Source organism: Embiotoca jacksoni, unplaced genomic scaffold, assembly GCF_022577435.1.
Source record: "Embiotoca jacksoni isolate LCO1_2020_lvr unplaced genomic scaffold, fEmbJac1.0.p SCAF_12, whole genome shotgun sequence".
In the NCBI taxonomy this organism is placed as follows: domain Eukaryota; kingdom Metazoa; phylum Chordata; class Actinopteri; family Embiotocidae; genus Embiotoca; species Embiotoca jacksoni.
Genome location: NW_027185252.1, coordinates 12,200,104 through 12,220,810, shown reverse-complemented (window position 1 = coordinate 12,220,810; position 20,707 = coordinate 12,200,104). Strand labels below are relative to the sequence as shown.

At 37.8% G+C, this 20,707-nt stretch overlaps 1 protein-coding gene across 1 annotated transcript in view; it reads left to right on the top strand.

Annotated features, from left to right (window-relative positions):
* The window catches only part of lmbrd1 (LMBR1 domain containing 1), a 58,361-nt gene that overhangs the window by 32,276 nt on the left and 5,378 nt on the right, over positions 1-20,707 (top strand). The window contains exons 8-14 of the mRNA XM_069144863.1: positions 1,036-1,161; positions 1,883-2,035; positions 4,953-5,017; positions 5,174-5,276; positions 8,891-8,995; positions 9,078-9,227; positions 11,107-11,182. Coding sequence (XP_069000964.1) covers positions 1,036-1,161; positions 1,883-2,035; positions 4,953-5,017; positions 5,174-5,276; positions 8,891-8,995; positions 9,078-9,227; positions 11,107-11,182 — 778 coding nt within the window. The remainder of the gene's footprint in view (positions 1-1,035; positions 1,162-1,882; positions 2,036-4,952; positions 5,018-5,173; positions 5,277-8,890; positions 8,996-9,077; positions 9,228-11,106; positions 11,183-20,707) is intronic.

The following is a 20,707-nucleotide window of genomic DNA, read 5'->3' as shown; positions in this document are numbered from 1 at the left end:
TGCAGGAGGCAACATTCGCCCGTAGCAGAGATCCACAGCAGAGACTAATAATAGTATAGCCGGACTTTGTATCCCATGCGGCTCTCTTAATGCTACACAACACTCAGAAACTAGTAAAAGTTGTTTTAGAAAAATATAGACTGACATTTCCCCCCTTGAAAAATAGAAGAAAAAGGGCAGCATCTTTTGACGAGGCTGAAAGTATCATTGCATAGAAGACCCCTTTGTTTTATTATGAGCCCATAAAATGGCACTCCTCCAAGTTGGTAAAAGTGAGACAGCACAGTGAAAGCTTTGGCCAGTTGCGGTTACTTTCATTTGTATTGATTGGTCTGTTTCCTGCTGTTAAAGATGTCCCTCAATTTTAATTAAAGATCAGACATCCCTTCAGTTGATTTAAGACCCGTGATAGCTGAAATTACCCTTTGAATTTTGTTCACATGTTCTTTGGCTTTTTGTTGTCTGTATGTATGCGTCTATGTCTTTCTGCATGTGTCTGTCATTGTTTATTATTTATATGCTGTGTCTACCTCTAACAACAAAAGAAAAGTTGATCTATGTTCATTTAAATTCATTTCCTTAAAAAAATTAAGAATGAATTGATGCCCCTGCCTCTAATTCAGATTTTTCTCCCTACAATTATAGTCATAAAATTTTTATCAAATCCTGGATAGAGGATAGTGCTGTCACATGGGGGCACTGTTAAGCTGTGAATGCATCAGGGTGATATAAGGCAGTGATAGCCACACAAAATGGTTGCAGCAAATTCTTCAATAAACCTCAGCACAATTATAGATTCCACCATTTTAATCTTTTTTCTTCCACCAAAAATGACATAGCCTGAGAGGCCAGGAACTATATGATTTGCTGCGTGTGTGTTTGCTCACCCTCATTTGACTGTTGTCGTGTTCCACATTGTGATGGGTTTGCCATGAGGCAGGAGTGGGTATGTGTGGGCGGATGCACGTGCCATATGTGCCATCCCACTCTGACAATAATGTGTGATCATAATAGTAGTTTTGTATTGTCTTTCAGGCATATGGTATGTCGGTTATGCCTTTGAATCTGATAAAAGGCACACGCAGTGTCCTGTATGAGCGCCTTGAGAACACGGAGGACATTGATGATGTTGAGCATCAGATAGAAAAGCTGAAATCCAAGGTGAGTCTGACACAAAGCACTTGCATGTGAATGCAATGTAAACACCAGCATGTTGTGCAAATTATCTACAGGACATGGACGAACATAGAACAAATATTAAAAGACCAATATCAAACGTTTACATCAATAAACATATTAGCTCATTTACTGTTTCTTTTTTCACACTTCATTGTCTGCACAATGTGCCCAATCATGCACTAATTGAAGGGTCTACATGCATAACCTCCAGCTCATCGGTCTCCCCTTCTTATTTTGTTCATACACCTCTTTACATGCTACTATGTATGTTTAGCTCTGTCCTTATCAACCAGCCTCTCATATGCAGGCAGCAGAAGTAGGTGAACTGAAGTAAAAATCTATTAGTTGCCAGTGGCAACAGGATGTTAATTTTTTATCAGCAATATATTAATAAAAGTAAATTGATATTGCATTGAAAACCAGCAATATTCGCAGTATTCAAGGTTATGTACAGAGCAGGTAACACAGCATACAACACACTAAAGAGAGTTTGCTTTAATGTTTGAAAAGCAGTAATTTAAATGCTTACTTAATAGTTATTTCCAGACATGTGGTTGATAAATAGCAACTTATTATTGCATAATATTCCATATTACCCACAAAAAGCTTCCAGCTGTGTCATATCAGAAGTGAAAGTGCATGGAACATACATGCACATGGGTATTTATTGATTCATTTGCTTGTTTGTTGGGCTTCTTGCCAGTGTAACGATGGACGTCCTCTGTCCTCGAGGGACAGAAACAACCTGCAGGAGCTGGAGGGCAAACTGCAGGTCCTCCAGCGCAGGGGCAGACACCTGGAAATTGCAGAGAGGAACTGCTGCACTAAAGTGGGCAGTGCTCTCAGACCTTTCAAGGTGAGTCTCCATTATAGAATTGGCTCCCATTCACAGAAGTAAATATTTGTCCAATGTGGATGGTATTCTATACAAAGGCAAATCATGTCCATATCTGTATTGGATATGAGCTTACAAACACATTTATTTATCATACACGTTGTCTGGCCTTGTTTTTGATTGATGTGTGAGCAGAGGTAGGTTAGGCAATATACTATAGCTTATTGCACGATTCTTCACTTAATACTTGAGTAATCAAAAAAAATATTTTTTGTTTGTTCGTTTTTGCCAGCTTCAACTACTTCCTCCTGAACTGTTTCTTTGTGCTCAAGTTTTAGTCTGGACTGCTCTAGATTTACTTTTAGTTCTACTTTATACAACTGCATATTTACACGATTCCCACGGGTCGTCTCTTCACCTAATTTACTCTGAAGTCTCTCCGGGAGCCTAACATTTCTCAGGCAGGATCTCTTGGTTCCCAAGGGATAGACCGAAGCAACCACAAACTTGTCTTTTATTTTACTTTTTGGGGGTTGGGCAACCAATACCTGGACCTCATATATGCGATTTTAATAACATTGTTCCATGTTTAGATTTGCCGAAGTGGGTTCAGAGAGGACGGGTATTATTACACTACTTGTTTATGATTTTTTTTTTTTTTTTTTTTTTTTTTTTTTTTAAAACATTGCGTCCTTTTTGATACCAATAGTTGTACTGGCCCAATCCATGCAACCATCTGGGGAGGATGCATCCATGATCAAAATGGAGAGACTTTGAACGTGTAGCACACTTCAGTGCCTCTGATCCATAGTGTTTGAGGGCACATCGCATTGGTCAGTTATAATTTGACTGTTTACAGTTTTCAGTCGGAGTTTGTTCATCACACGCCACCATGACCTCCTCGGGGGTCTTTTAACACACATATTTCATGCAGTTGCCTGAAAAATCTCATCGTCACAACTAAAATCCCTCACAGCGGCCTCTTCCCACCAGTCCTAGCAATTTACTTTATCTTTGTCCCACACCAGTCGGTTACAGGGTGAAATAGTTGTTTTGGTTCAAATTCATGCTTGTGGGTGAGAAAAGAAGTTTCCATTTTCTTAAGCCTTAAATAATCACCAAAGTTTGTACTTTTATTAATTTTTGCTGCGCTGAAATTTTTTTCAACTTCTTGCTAGACAAAGTACAAAATGTCAGTAAAAAGTAACTTCTTAATAAAGCACATGATCAGCCTTTGGCAGCATTGTGTCTCTTCACATCTTACAGAAAACACTATTATTGTTCCCCTCACACGCTTGCTTGATGTAGCTGCAGAACTGATAGGAACAGACTAATGTGACTGGCCAAAGTAATTTAATGCTCCTGCAATCCTCCTGTTTATATACTTTACACAAATAGCATGCACATCTATGCATAAGCTTTTGGTATGTGTGTTTAATATACTGTGATTTCCCATTTATTTGTGACTTATCAGTGGCAATGCAGAGTTAAAATAGGTCCCACTGTTTTAATCAGATTTTCTGTGTTCAGGCTCGGACAAATTCCAATATCATTCTCCCAGTTTACATTTTTGCTTTCCTACTGCTATTCATTTTCCAGTATTTTTCCGCTCTGCAGCCTTGCACAAACATTTTAAACCAGTGTCTGTAACAGTTTGTCTTGAACCAAGGGGGTTGCCGCTAATGACAGTCCCCAGACTCAAATTTAAACAGTAATGAGTTGGGAGATTTATTTACTGTATACTGAGACACTGGTGCAGAGTGATAAGCCAGATGATTGTGATTTCAGTTGCACCACTGTTTCTCAGGCATATGCTGTCTTTTTTTTTTGTATCATCCTTGGTGGTGCGCCAAAACAATTTACTGCACATTTGGAACAGTTAAAAAGTGATCGGATCTATGTTTGGATGTGATCATAAAACAAATGTAAATAAGCAGTCAGATAAAAAAAAAAAAAAGAAGTGGTGTACTATCTGTCGTAATAACACCTATCTATTCAAGATATATATATATATATATATATATATATACTATCTGTCGTAATAACACCTATCTATTCAAGATATATATATATATATATATATACTATCTGTCCTAATAACACCTATCTATTCAAGATATATATATAACAGCTTCCAGGTTATTTGACTTTTTACTAATTAAACATTTCATTTCATATGACAAAGTTTTGCAAACTCTTCTCTTGGCTTCTCTGGTCTTTGGGTGTATCAAACTTTGCCATCTTTTTCATCAGTAAATTGGAATAACTGTTTATTTTTTGTCTGTTTAATTTGTTGTTCCTATCAAGGCAGTATAAACAAAAGTGACAAGAAGTGTGTTGATCATTGATTCCTTGATTGTAATTGATGCTTTGCTACAATCATAGAAGCATCAAGTGATGTTTTGTCAAAGATAAATTGGCTTTTATATGGATATGAAAGACATCCTAACATGTCAGCAATAATCTTTTATTTTTTTTATTTTTTTTACATTTGTCTGATAATCTTCTATCCTTAAGACAAATGATCAGTGTGTTAAGTAATTTGATCAGAAGCCAAATATTATAATGTTTTCTACACTACTATATTCTTTCATAGGTGTTCACTTGCCTTTTTCTTCTTCACTGTGGCTTGTATGAGATATTTTAGCTGTAAAGAGCCCCTTGAAGGCAGGCAGTTGAAAGGGTTCATTGCCTTTTTGGCTGCCACCCACCCGTTGCCTCCCTGGTTGCAGCCTCCCCACTCTGTCTGGGCTGTGCCATTGCTTCCCCCTGTCACCGTAGGCAACAGTGCCAAACTGTGGCTGGTCATACCATATGGTCTCTCCTTGTCAAAAGACATGACAGAAAGGTTATACTTGCTGACCTGGTAGATGCCTTTGAAAACATAAAATTTTCTGTAATGGGGTTTCCTTTTTTTTAAATATTTGTTTATTTGCAGATCTTACTGGGAATTTTCTTTATCCTGGTTGCACTGCTGTTCACTGTTGCCCTGTTCATTTCAAAGTAAGTCATGATTTGTCCTGTAATACAAATCTGTCATATAAGGCAATAATTGTACCACAAATGGACAGTTTAATTGTTTCCTTTAAATATATCTGTTGATGTGTATTACTGGAGGTATATATAGATATATATTTCATTTTGTTCTTTGCTTTTTAGTTTGGATAAGGCTCTCCACTCTGCTGGCATCAGCTCTGGGTTCACAGTCTTTGGCACCAACCTAACCAATCCCCTGAATGAACTTCTTTTAGCCTTACAACCCGTGAGTATCCTCTCATCGCTCATATCGGCAAGATGATTATCCTCAATTAAGATATGCTTAAATCCATATTTTCTTATTTCCATCATCATTAACTGAAATGAAGCATCATTTAAAAGCCCTATCGCCGGCCATTCTTAAATGGACTTGTAGTACTGTTTAAAACTTGAAGTGTATGTGCTTTAATATGCTGTAGCTGAACTTTGAAATACTCAAATCTGAATTACAAAAGCATCGACACACCCTCAAATTAGTTATATTGCCTTAAATGTCAATGAGCAGTTTCTCACGTTTAAATATAGAGTTTTAGGCACCATTGATAATTTATCAAACAACGTTAGATAACAAAATTTGAATTAGGGAAAACAGGGAAATGATATACATATGAATCACTCTGCAGTAACTTCAAAATAATTTCAAAGGAAGTAGGACAGAGAGAAATTTTAACATGACATCACCATTTGCACAGCTATACTGTAAATGGGATTACAAAATATAGTTGTTACTCTCTAGAAAAATATAACCTCACAAATGAACACAGAAATGAATCGACACGTTTGCGATACAGTCTTGCAAAAAGGGTTTAGTTGGCCCAGCTTTATTTATGACCCAGCTGTTTATGTGATACTGAAACCAATCATTTCAACAGCCATGTACAATGATCCAAAAGATATTATTGTGTAAAACCTCTGAGATGGGAACAAGTGGAAAACACAAAAGGTGGACAAAATAAGGAAAACCCTGCAGGTCAATACAGTCCAATAGAAAAGCCTACTACCTTTCGAAATATTAATGATTATTACCAGGCTCTCCATAACAAGACTTTTAAAGATTTTTAAAACCTTATCTAAAGCCACTGTCCCCTCATTAGGCGGTGGTTGTGGATCACAATTGGAAATTCAAAGGGAACAGAAAGTTCAAAAGAAAAATGCAGTATATAAAAGACCGATGCAAAAGAATGCGGTTCATTACACATAACAATTCTCTGTTATTTACACAAGCTGCTCTATGCACAAATATAATTGTTGTGTACAGATAATAAAATATTACAAATGATAAATAAATGGCATCATGTCATTAAATGATTTAGAATGTTATGTGTATAACTTTGGTTTGATAGTCTACTTTAAGTTTAACAAGTCTAAGTGTAAAAATGGCACAGCGAAAGAAATTCGCCTTGTGGGATTAATACAGTATCTACAGTTGAAACCAGAAGTTTACATACACTGTGCAAAAAGACACATAACACTTTTTTTCTCACTGTCTGAAGTTAAATCAGACTAAACCTCTCCTGTTTCAGGTCCGTTAGGATTATCAAAATTATTTAACTTTTGCTAAATGTCACAATAATGAGAAAGAGAATTTCTTAGAGAATTTTATATTACTTTCTTTGAGGTCAAAAGTTTACGTACACCAAAAGTACTATGTCTTTAAACAATGTGGGCAAGCCCAGATGATGATGTCATGGCTTTTGAAGCTCCTGATAGGTTAACTGACAACATGTGAGTTAATTGAAGGCACACCTGGGGATGTATTTTAAGGCCACACCTCAAACACTCTGCTTCCTTGTTTGAAATCATGGGAAAGTCAAAAGAAATCAGCCAAGAAATCAGGGAGAGAATCGTGGAGCTCCACAAGTCTGGTTCATCCTTGGGTGCAGTTTCCAGATGCTTGAAGGTACCACGTTCATCGGTGCAAACAATTATACGCAAGTATAAACATGGGAATGTCCAGCCATCACACCGCTCAGGAAGGAGACGGGCTCTGTGTCCCAGAGATGAACGTGTTTTGGTCCGACATGTGCAAATCAACCCCAGAACAAAAGCTAAAGACCTTGTGAAGATGATGGCTGAAGCTGGTAAGAAAGTGTCATTATCCACAGTAAAACGAGTCCTGGGCTGAAAGGCTACTCAGCAAGAAGGAAGCCATTACTCCTAAAGAAACATAAAAAAGCCAGATTACCGTTTGCAAAAAGACACCAAGACAAAGACCTTAACTTCTGGAGACATGTCCTGTGGTCTGATGAAACTAAAGTGGAGCTGTTTGGCCACAATGACCACCGTTACATTTGGAGGAAAAAGGGGGAAGCTTGTCGACCTGAGAACACCATCCCAACTGTGAAGCATGGAGGTGGCAGCATCATGTTGTGGGGCTGTTTTGCTGCAGCAGGAACTGGAGCTCTTCATAAAATAGACGGCATCATGAAGAAAGAACATTACCTGGAAATATTAAGGCAACATCTCAGGACATCAGCCAGGAAGCTAAAACTTGGGCGCAAATGGGTCTTCCAAATGGACAATGACCCTAAGCATACTGTCAAAATAGTTAAAAAGTGGCTTGAGGACAACAAAGTCAATGTCTTGGAGTGGCCATCACAAAGCCCTGACCTGAATCCCATCGAAAATTTGTGGGCAGATCTGAAAAGGCGTGTGCGAGCGAGGCGGCCAACAAACCTGACTCAGTTACACCAGTTCTGTCAGGAGGAATGGGCCAGAATTCCAGCAGAGTACTGTAAGAAGCTTGTGGAAGGATACCCAAAACGTTTGACCCAAGTCATGCAGTTCAAAGGCAATGCTACTAAATACTAAGGAACTGTATGTAAACTTTTGACCTTGAAGAAAGTAATGAAAAATTCTCTAAAATATTCTCTTTCTCATTATTGTGACATTTAGCAAAAGTTAAATAATTTTGGTAATCCTAACGGACCTGAAACAGGAGAGGTTTAGTCTGATTTAACTTCAGACAGTGAGAAAAAAAGTGTTATGTGTCTTTTTGCACAGTGTATGTAAACTTCTGGTTTCAACTGTAGCTATCTATCTAGCTATCTATCTAATGGAAACATGCAAATGTAATTAGAATCTTGGTATAATCTTCATATTTTAATGTGGCAATCTTCAAGTTATGAGTAATGCTCATAAGCATTTATATTTTCGTTTTTATGTAACAAGACCTGAGGATTCTGGAAACCTAAGCATTAATATATATATATATACAGTATTTGAAATGTTTTTTTGGTGACTAAATCATTATTTAGTAATGTTGTAAGATAAGAACTGTTGAGATTCATAGAATAAATAACTTTCATTGCTCCTTTCCTTTCGGTCACTACTGCAAGTCGTGGACACAGAGAACAACATCCTCTGTTGAATTTGGTATTCTACAGCAGATTTTAGAGAAAAAATGATTGACAGCTCAGACCATTAAAGAATTGCTTCACAGATAATGACATTGATTAAATGTCTTAGTCGTGTAGAAATATGACCATAGTATTTAAGAAATGAAATGCACCACACCAAAAATGGGAAACCAAATACGTTGAGATTAGCCTTTAGATTAAATCAGAACATTTCAGGTTACAGAGCATGTTGGATTTCTGCCGTTTTCATGATGTCTGGATGCACTGCACACTGACCAGCTCAGATGTGCTTTAAATGACCTGGGTTTGTCCAAGTGGTATTGATAACACCGTTTTTTTTCTCGATAGCAGTCGCTCATTAGCAACTCTTAAGTATCCTTGAAAGGCGGTCTGCTTCAATATTTAGATCTGAAAGTAATAATGACTTTATATGTGACGTGTGCATAAGGGATGTGGCTGACCTCTGTCCCTGCTATCACAGGTGTTTCCTCTGGATTATATCCTGATCACAGTCATCACCATGTACTTTGTTCTCACATCCATGGCCGGTATTCGCCACATGGGCATCTGGTTCTTCTGGATAAGGGTAAGTGTAGCCCTTATATCTTTGTTACTTTAAAAATCCCTGCAATTTATGCATTTAACTGCACAATGTTCTTCTTTTTCAGCTGTACAAAATAAGACCCAAAAGAACTCGTCCCCAGGCTCTCCTCTTCCTCTGTATGATCCTTCTCTTGATTGTCCTGCACACCAGCTACATGATCTACAGCCTGGCCCCACAATATGTCATGTATGGCAGCCAGAAATATCTCGTACAGGTGAGGAAAAAGTCATGCACATTTCCATGCGCTTCCAAGTTTTCAGTTTCCTTGACGAGAGCTGGATTTAAGGATGGGTTTCTAACGATGGCAGCGTCGGTTAGTCAGTGGGTTCAAACCACTTTGGTCCAGCTCGGTGTAGGCAGCAGCATGGTCTCTACGGGCTGGAAGCGGAGCTTTTAGACTCTTGTTCGTTTTGAATTCTGTCTATCCGTATTAGACTATGTGGCTTCCGCTGTGTGTGGATCTGTTGTTTGACAGTCTACCCTTCGTGTGATCTGCTGTAGCGCTGCTCTCTCTCTATGTGTGGGTGTGTGCATGTGGTTTAGATGCACCCTTGTGTTTACGCTCTGTCTGAAAAAGTCTTTTAAACAACATCATTTAAATGAACCATGGTATTGTTTTGCTGGAACATCCTCCTGTTAAATGAGAGAAAAGAACCCTTTTAAAACCAGCTCCATATGACTCACAGGTTAAACATGGCTTATTCCTATCTGCTGCCTTTTCACCTCCAGTATTTGATTACTTTTTCTCTCTGTGCCATTCGTACCAGCCGAGTATTTACAGTGTAGCCTAGATATAATGGGTATTTAGGGCAGGGCGATATCACCTAAAATCAATATCATGAATTGTCACATTTACCTCTGATACAAGTGGGATTTAAATCAAATGATGTGACAGATGTGATTGGATGACTTAAAAAAAAAAAAAAAACAATAAAAAAAAGTGGGTGGGACTTCTAAGGAGAAATGACAAGCTTAGAGGGTGCAGAGGATTAGCTATGGTGGATCCCGTTGGGCGCGGGTCTGTCACATCACGTTTTAGACTCCACTGGTGGGATTGTTTTAGAAATGAACCATATTCTCGGCCCGATTTTGTCATTTTTCCTCAAATTTTGAGTTTTTTTTTTTTTTTTTTTTTTTTTTTTGTGGGGCAAGTAGGTTACATAGTTAAATGGGTTATTTTGTTGGTCTATTTTGTGTTGATTGTTGTTATTTCCTACTTTGTGCTGTAGCCAAAGTTAATAGAGATGGCTGAGTTGTAGTTGTTAGTTCACATACGTGCCTATTAGCAGAAGGAAAACACATGTCTTTCCCTACTTAATATAGTTATATTTTGGAAATTGACTTGATTCTTTATGCTGATCTGCTCTGTACTGCTTGACACCTCTTCTTCGTCAAAAGTAGACTAGACATGTTTTTTTAAGGGAGCGGAAGACATTCACATCCGGGACAGCTCTGAAATACGCTGGGGCTCATCTGGTGGAATCACAACTTGAATGGCTGCAATCAGCTCTGGTGGCCGTATAGCAGCAGGAATACGACGTAGACGTTTCTGCTGGAATTGAGCATCCAGTTACGAAAATAAATCAGGCCTCGACCACATTCTTTGTTTTTGGTTTTATCAGATGAAATCCAAACAACCTTCTTCTTCTGACTGGGATACTGCTTTGCGTTTTATATATTGGACAGATCACGTGTCATGAGGTTTAATTTATGTAACTGCATTGGAGTGCAGGACCTTAAACTTTTTTTTTTACATTCTTCTAAGTGAACACAAGCTTTTAAATGATTGTAAATTACATTCTACCTACCTGTAGCTATATAACTAAATTAAAAACATATTTAGGTATTACCCTGTTACGATCAGAATTATGTTTATTTATTCTATTTGATAGACGTACTAGCATCCTTTTGTTGCCAAAACATATTGAGATTACTTTTCAGAATTTAAAATAAATATACTGAATAGTTTGAGATAAAGACTATAATATTATAGTTTTATAGATTATGACTATGTTCCATCTTCTTATGCAGCCTAAGTAGTTTCTATTGTTGCTCTGCTGAACACTTACACGACTCTTGTGTTTTTTGATCAGATGCCCTCACCAGATCCTACATCGGGGAATGCTACTTTTGGCACCACTAGGATATGTGATGCAGACGCGCCCGAGGGTAAGTTTGTCATCTCTGCCAGCACAGTAAGGTAGCACTGGTCCAACAGTGAGATGTTGGAAGATCTTACAACACCGCATCAAACATTTATTCTGTACGAGTTGAGTCTATCCTAAAAGAAAAGAAGGCAAGTGTGTAACCCGACCATCTAATGTGGAACACTGTTCAGTAATCTGTATTAGCATTCATTATTCATTAGAGCGAATAATACCACGGACAAACATTTACTAATGCAGTACGTGGTCTCTTGTTGTCCCCATGCCAACACTTATTACAGCACATTAGCCACGAAAACAGCAATGTGTGAATGTATGTTATACCAGTGAGCTTTATCTTGAAAATGTATTCATTTGGCTAATGCTCAAGTCAGTCTATTGTGGTGGAGGAGGGGATACTGTTTTTAGGGTACAAAGCCATGTAAACTGTATCATAACATGTATTTATGATATAAGAGACGATCTATAGAGCTAGTTGGAAACTCTGTTTGTCTGTCAATCCTTTCGTACATCCGTGCTATCTGTCAAGTATCTATCTATGAATGATTACATCATACAAAAGACTCAACATAAGCAGGCATACAATTAAATAATATAACCAAGATCATACAAATGCTTGATCCTTCATCATACCTCACATATCTGCTGTATTATCCCCACTGCAACCACTTGTACCTCAGGCTGACTTTTAGACATGGTGAAGCCATCTGTAATAACAGGTCTATGAGTGTTTGGACTCTTGTGTATGTTTGTTTTTGTTACCAGAGGTCTATTAGTGCACTGGATCATTATTTTTTCACTCAAATGAATCCATGTTGCGGCATAAATGCTTTCCCCAAAGACACTGAATTGCAATGCAATTAGAGTAACTAATGAATGTTGATGAGTTTAAATGTCGAGTACATAATAAAAAAGAAAAGAAAAAGATAAGTTAATCTAAAAACAGTTTAGTGAGAGTGGTTAATTCTTAGATTCAAGCATATGTCATAATACTGTCTTATCTTTCCATACATCTATCTTGTAAATGATTGTAGTATAGTTTAGGTTGTTCTATGCAGGAACTCTGTAGGTCTAATAGGTAATTTGTATTTTTGTTGAGTTTCTTTTTGTTTTTTAGTGTCTTTGTTTTTTGTTTTTTTGGTCTATTGTGCATCAAATTCATTTTAATCTCAAGGATATGGTCAGATCTAGCCCGGTATTACCAGACACTAATTTACTGTGTAATGTGCATAGCTTTCGGGGTAATTTTGAAACTGTTGGAGTCTTTAACCCATCAGCACTGACCACCATATGATGTATGTTGTGTGCGAGCTGTAAACAACAGACTCCCCCAATGTGAGCAGAGTGCAAAGCCATGTTGGTAAAAATGTTCAATGCAGTCTTTTTTTTTTAAGGCTTCAATTCCTCAATATTTGCTGGCGCTGATTATCGCGCTTCATCTAGCTGCCGTTATTGGAACTACATTTAAAAACAAAAGCTTGACTTCTACTTCATCGCAGTCAGTTGCCCCCACAGGTCGCTGATTGGTCGTCCTTCAGAGTAGCTGATAAAACCTTCATGTGGACACGGTTTCCAGACTATCATCACTGCAAAACCTAAAGCTTTGTACAATGGCAGGCGGAGCCAGGCTTTGTCAGATCTATTAAATACGAAAATATAAGAAAAAAAACAGACTCATCTTATACCTTATATAAAACTTTTAAATAGTATTAAATTGCATTTACACTTCCTAGTAGAGTATGTTGTGCTTTCTATAAGAAGCTGAAAAAAATTACAAGACAAAATCCTCTTAAAAATGGCACTTGTGTTTTTCCATCCAGTTTGTTGTTTGTTTCTTTATATATTTATCCCGCTGTATTGATAGTGATATTATTCGTAGCATCCATAGATCAAGAGAAGCATGTGAATCTGGACCTGTTGCAGGAAAGTTTGGGATAAGGTGTATGCCTGAATCCAGCCAAGATGTTAGAGATAGCCATTATTGACTTGGTTTTCCTCAAAATTATTAACTTTATCTAACAGCATTGGAAATGCAGAGACAGGTCGAGGCAGGCAGAAAATAGGAAGATAAAGTAGAGGCAGGAGAGTAACTGCAGAGATTAAAGGCAATATATTATTTGTTTACAATAATCTGATATGGAGATGCCTTCATTTACCTTCTTACCCATGCGTTTACATCCATTTTACACATTTTAACGGACAGGCTTTGAGGAATTTATATTGAATGACCCATGTGGCTTGAATAACCAATACATCGGATTGTAAATTACCACGAGATTTATCAAAAAGGAAGTCGCTGCTTGTTGTCATATTTGTTGCAGTTATAGTATAGCAAGAGGTCGACATACTGTCAGATATAAATGTAGATGTATACAAGATATTGCTGAATTTGAACAGATAGTGTCAAATGTTTTTTTTTTCCTCGTAACATATTACTCTCCTCAGTACAGAAAAAAACCTACACTTCACTGAACACTTGCTAATACCTAATTAGTCAAGACATTATTTATTTATATCTGTCCATCTATCTGGGATGTTGCCTATACAGAAAAAAGCCTTATAGGATCCCAAATTTGTGGATTTTTCATTGTTTATATACAGGACAACAAAATATAGTTTGTGTGATTTTTCTCTTGAAAGGAAGAGCTGAGAAATGTACCTCTTGTTTTTGAGTGCTATTGTTACTGAAACTAAATCCACTGAAGTCCCTGTGGTGACGTGACACCTGCGAATTGATGGACTCTTTTCTCGTCTAAATAGGGTGAGGTGAACAAACTCAATCAAGAAACAACCAGAAGTCGTAACCACATTCTGTTGGCCTTTCAGCAGTGGCTTTAGTTCATTGTTGGTGTCTGTATCGGGGTTATATGGACAGGATGGAGGTGCTGATAGACTGATGTGTTTGACATTTGAAACAGAGGTGTGCCTGTTTGAATCAGTGCCGCCTTGTATAAAGGGCAGTAGGTACAGTAGTCGTTGCTATTTTTGTGGCCAGAGCTTTGAAGCTAGGATGAAGCATATTTAAAAACTGATTGGGCAGAATAAATTAACAGTCATGATCAATTAAATTACTTCATCTTATCAAACATTAAAGCAGTGGTATTTGAAATATCTAACTGAAAAGGGTCAATAGCTGCTTCTCATATGAGCAAATGGTGTGGAAAAGTGTTTTAGGTAGTGCATATTACAGATATTGGACACACTAAACGACTTAAAAATACTATAATTTGTAAATTAAATAAATAATATGCACCAAAAGACAGATGAAGTTTCTTTTTTTTTTAAATGAAGTCATGTAACTTTGGATATACAAACCTTTATCACAATATTTTTCCACATAATGTATATAGAGGACCAATTTTATATTAAAAGATAACAACCAGTTACCACAGTTTCAAATAAAATATGAAATGAAATATTGTAAACATTATTTATTATTTTGGTTGTCTTTATCACATTGATTGTGTTTCATAGGGTTGCTTTCAATTAATCTTGTTATATTCCTAATGGCAGTAATGCCAATATATAGTAATTCCATAAATGTACATTCCTCCAGCAATAATTCTGTTTACATGACTATTAAGGCAGTATTGTGGTAATTAATTGGCTTTTCTTTGTTTAATTTTTCTTTTTTATAATTTGTTGCCTTTCCCATAACTATCGCAATCAACCCGAACAGATTCGGATATGATTCTGCAACACTTTTAATATTGTTTTCTGTGGAGTAAAATCTTCATTGTATCTAACTATCAGAGAAGTTATAGATATATGTGTGTCTGAAGTCAAATGGTCACATCAGTTTGTGTCCAAGTATTGTTAATTGTGGGATTTGTTAATGCACCAGACGTTTTGGAGCTCCTCAGCTGGTATGCTTAAGGTGCCAGAGTGACTTGGCCAGCAGGAGTTTTGCTTCCTCTTTTGACCAGCTCAGAGAAACAGATCCTGTTTTGGCCTTATTTGAAATGGCTCCTGCTTTCACAACAGCCGTTACACCACCTACCACGAGGAGGAGGAAGTGTCAAGCAGAGACAACACATGTGACCGAGCGAGAATACAATCAGACACTCATCAACTGATACAGTGTACAAGTAACAGGTTTAAGATTTTATTTGTATGGTGAAAGAAAAAAAATCCAACTCTCTGTCTTGATTTACATAAAGCAGGTTTATTCATAAGGACAGATTATCCCATCGCTATTAGATATGCAGTGTTGGCTGCAGCTGTGAAAAGGTTGATCAGAGATGTTGGAAGGATCCAGTGTCTACACGCTGAGCAGTCAAAAAACCAGTGCATCCAGTTGTCTGCTCAATTTAGATAGATAGATAGATACTTTATTAATCGCAAAGGGAATTTTTTTTTCCCCCTCTACAGCAGCATATACAGGGCAAAGCAATAAAAATGATAGAATAAAAAGGTAGTAAAAAATATTAAATGTAATTTAAAAAAAAAAATGCACATTACATCCAAATGAAAATAGAATAATATTAAACTAAACAACATTGTAACGAATTAAACAAACAAACAACCGGTTTTTTTTATTCGAGTGTCACAATAAACAAAAATGATCTTAAGATAAAATAGATTCCGTATTAAAGACAAAAACGGCAAATTTGGTTTTTCATAAATAAAATATAATACAACACTACATCTCAATGTGTACGATATGCAGAGGTAGACGCAATAAACAACATTTACTCTTGTTTACAGTACCAAAGTCAATTTTTTGATTGTAAGTATTTGAAAAAATACATAAGTAATAAAACACAATGTAAAATGATGTTAAAAAACGTGAGAATGCAACAAACGGAGAAGTCGACAATCAGCTGCCACTGTAGTGAAGAAGCTAATGGTTTGTTTAGCCGCAGGAAGGAAGAGCTCCTTGTCAGAGAGGAGACGCTCCCGACCCATCAGCTCTCATGCTGTAATTGATACGATAGTCGTGTTCGAGAGGAAGTGCATCTCTTCTGCAAAGGAGACGAGAGCAGGCGGCGGCAGCGGGGGCAGAGACAAACAGCTGCGGTCAAGACAGACAGTTTCCAAAAGACTTCATTGTCGCTACAGAAAGCCACAGAAACACTGACGCTCTGTCACATCGGATCCCGTTTGAATGCATTAGACCAGTCTTGTTACCTTTTAGCTGTTTCGTAGTTTTTATTATGTAATCCTGTATGACGGTGAGCCTATTAAAATACTATACAGGCAATCTGATTGCCATGACACATATTTTGGTTTGACCTCCATATTGTATTTTACAAGCAAGTTTAGCTGGCTTAAATTTTTTATGAGGCACCACCATAGCATGACCACACCGCTGCTCAATAGCCAGGCAACAGGAAGACATCCAAAACACAACTCGGTCATCAAAAGACACAGGGAGAGGAAGACAAAAATACATGACTATAGTTTTCCATTATTGACCTGTTACATTGTTTGTCTGTTAGCTAAAGGTTTGTGTTGCTTCATGACACTTCAAGACTTACATTAGTACTGTATTATTGTGATCGATTGTAGTGTATTATCTGAAATATAAGGTGACTATTCAACTTGTCTTTATACCAGTAAAAGTCACTATCCACCACACAACAATTATTCAGTTAAACAGTTTTGCTAACTTCAGAATCTCCCAATTCAACAAAACATTAGAAATGTCTTTAAATCAGCTGGTAGATCACGTAAGAGCCAGGCCATTTCCCATACGCTGGCTGCAAAGTGCTCCCTGTGGAGAAGCATCAGCGCTCGGTTGGGTATCACTTAAAACAACTTCATGATGTACTATTCTTACCTTATATGCACTTTATTTTCTAGTCTAAATGTGCTCTTCAATATAATAGGTCTAAAAGACATTAGTACCACACTATAATAAAATCTTTTTCTTTACAACACTTTAAACAGTGTTATTCATGCCGTTGTACCTAGGAAGAAAAAAAACAAACAGCACGGCCACAAACATGGATATGGATTGATATATCCAGCTCCTCTCGGTGGATGTTAACGGTAAGAATGGCAATACTCTTTGGTTGAAAATTGCATCATCGCCCAGACAGGCTCAGGAAGGGCATCACTTTGTAATAACCCCGAGTATGACACTGGATCAAAAGACAGCTGAGGCAAAAGAGGGTAGAAGTCAAGCTGGTGACTGATTGGCCTATGGGTCACAGTGGGGTAATGACACTAACATCTTGGTGAGCAGGTGCTCAGTGCCAAGCTCTCCATTATCTACTTTAAGGTCATTACCATGTCATTACTCATTTACTCAGCATAATGGAAATGAAGCCTCAGGAATTAGCTGTCGTGGCTCCAGACAACCTGAACCCTAAAGTTCTCTTCAGAAACTCGTTTAGCACAAAGTATAAAGGTGTTTCAGGTAAATACGAGTGTTTTTCTTTCTTCTGTTGTGCATTGTTGTAAATCTGGTGCAATAGTGATGCAGCTTTTTTCTTCCTTTTAGTCCATTTAATTTTATATTCATAGTATCTCTCAGGCCACTGACACAAACTTGAACTCTTGCAGCACTAAAATTGTCCAAGTTTGATTTAGTACATTCTGGCTTCAGCATGAGAGGAGGTTGCTCTGTTAAATTATTCTCGCTACAATGACGATGCTGCTTCTTCTGATAGGGCGGGGGGGCTACACCTAGCATCTGCCCCCGTCAATAACGGTGTTAGGTTTTGTTGTTGTTTTTTGTGTACTATCCTCATGTGATGATCTACATTTTTAATGTTTTTCTTATTGACAGTCTGTTCGTTGTTAGGGATCGTTATCATGTCGATAATCCATCAGACCTATTTAGATAGACCTCTGTCTGAAGATGTATCTGTCCATCTCTAATCTCATCTACAGTCTGTAATTAACTGTCCCTGACTCTTGTTTATTGCCGTCAATGTTAACACCTTTATGATCAATTCAGTAACCCCTTCATTATTGGTTACGTTTGTTCCCTTGACAGTTAAACTGATCATTTTAATGACTTCCTGTCCTGCACTTCTGACTCAGTTTCTTTACACAACCAAATGTTTCTGTGGAGTTAAATCTGTATTAGATTATCTGACTAACCCTGTGTATTGTGCGTACATAAAGTAAAGAAAACCCAGATATGTCAAAAGCAATAACTCTTCTCGTAGAATTGCAGCTCAAAAACGTATAAAAAAAAACACCTTTGTGCAGCAGGGAAAGTTTATTTCACACTTCATATCAAAAAAAATCCAACCCCAGGTTTTGCTTTTGACCCAGTTGCTCAATTTACCAATGAACGCCCTTCGGGTCATTGCTCCAGATCATTTTCTTGTCCATTTTCACCAATAAGGTCAACCCTATCAAAGACAAAATTATAGCAGTTCAAGCTGAATTTCAACCCCAATCTGGTGTCCAGTTTTTATTTTGGAAGGCATATCATATTATTTCTATATTGAATCGCAGAGATGAAACTTCTAACACATAGGAGTGTTTTCACACGATAGACTGCTGTCTGTTTCCTAGCAACTTGCCAGTTTCCACAGCATTGTTTTAAAGAGCTTCAGGGGAAAGATGGTCGCAATTTTACGAGTTACTTCTGAGATGTCAGGTGCCCAAGCAATTTTCAACGGGAGACTCCCTCAACCCCAACACAAATTAATAGTAATTTTCTTTGCATCAAGGGGATCATAATCAATTTGCATTAAAATGGAAGGTGCCAATCAAAAGGTATTCTCCTGAAAGAAAAATGTCCATCTTGTAATCCACAGACTGCCCATCACCTTTTATTGGAAGTTGCTTTTTTAAAGAATATCTGTTTGCTTGATATTATGCTGAAAGCGGCCCAGGATCACGCCAAAGTGTGTCATACACCCGTCAGTCCATTAGAGGATACCGCGTCGGTGTCATGTTTTGCCTCGCCTAAAGTACACGCATGTAAAAGCAGGATCAAAGAAAGAGGTAATGTGACACAGTACAAAGAGTGATAAAGTCAGAGTAGAGAGGATGGGATGAGTGGTTGGATAGAACAAAGACGGGATCTTTTACCCGGGAAACCGGTGTTGGGATAGAAAGCAAAAGTCAGCAATAATTTCTTTAAGGTAACGTAAGTCAGGTACAAAAAGTAACGTATTTACCTTATGTAACTTATGTTAAGTAACCTACATGACGTACGGAACATTACTTGCATAAAGAAACTTATTTTGACCCAAACCATGATCTGTTCCTAAACCTAACTACATGGTTTTTGGTGCCTAAACCGAATACGCCGTCGATTTCACACCTACTGTAGGCGAAGTAATACGTGACACTGGCATGGTGTCCTCTAGTGGACAGATGTATGACACAGCTGTCTAATCAATATTTTTAAGTAAACCTACTGTACACTATCTGCTTAGTAGATAAACATAGGCACCATCTGTTGATAACAGTAGAGCCTTTAACAGCCAACTAATTCTCTCAGGAGTTGGAGGAGAACAAAAAAACAGTTAAAAGGGGGATGAATATTCAATCCGATGAGTAACAATCAGCTGATGTTGCTTTGTGTCCGCTAAATGCGTTAATATGCGATTATTTATTGCTTACATGTTCAGCTTAACAACTTTATCAGAGGATAATATGTCAGTGCTGTGTTTACAGTAAAACATTACATCGGTGAGTACTGTTTATATGTTATAGAACCAACAGTGATAGAAAACAAGAACCACATTGTAAACAGGTGCAATTTTCTCTTCTGGCTTCCTGTCGGTTTGATGAGTGGTTTTAGGAAAAGTTAGATTAGGTTACCTCTATGTATGCTGTCTTTTGTGTGCGAGTCTAGAGATCTTGAGCAATGCTCAAATTGATTTTATACTGCAAAAAGATGCTTTTGGTGAACATCCAAGGGCAACACTAATGTGAGAAGCCAGAGATTTGAAAATAGTTCTGTTGAAGGAACATCAGCATCCTCAAAGGACACTGGAATGAAAGTGCTGCACTACTTTTTTAGATGGAAAGCAAGTAAAAGCACACAGTGTTAGTACACGAGCGCATGCTGATAGAGGGGCTTTCAAAGGAACACAATGTGTGTATGTGTGTGTGCAGGGTCTTATGTTTGTGTTTGAATGTAGAGATGAAAGTTATGCATAATGCATCATGCTACACGGGGCAGCACTCACCCGGGTATCATGAGTCAAGGTGAAATTACCTGCACTCGCACACTGCCCCACACTCTTATCGGAGAACGGTAATGATTTCAAGGTGAAGCTGGTCAGTGGTGTACATGATAATATATTTAGGCAGACCACTGTTGAGAACCATCTGGAGGTCCCAGTCTGAGCTCTGTGATGCAGGTAAGCAGCTGGAGAGCTACAGATGGCTGGGGTAGTGGAGGAAAAAAAGAGTGGGGTCACAGAGATGAAGAAAGACTTGCTTCTTCTATTATCTGTTGATCCTGGTGTTGTAAAAAGCTGATTGTTGTTACACTCAGAGAACTCCCGTGGGTCTGCTCTATCGCATCTTTATTATAGATGAAACGGCTCAGACTTGGATATTCCTTCTTTTAAAATTCAGCGCTCAGGAGGGGGAAAGCTTTTCAAAG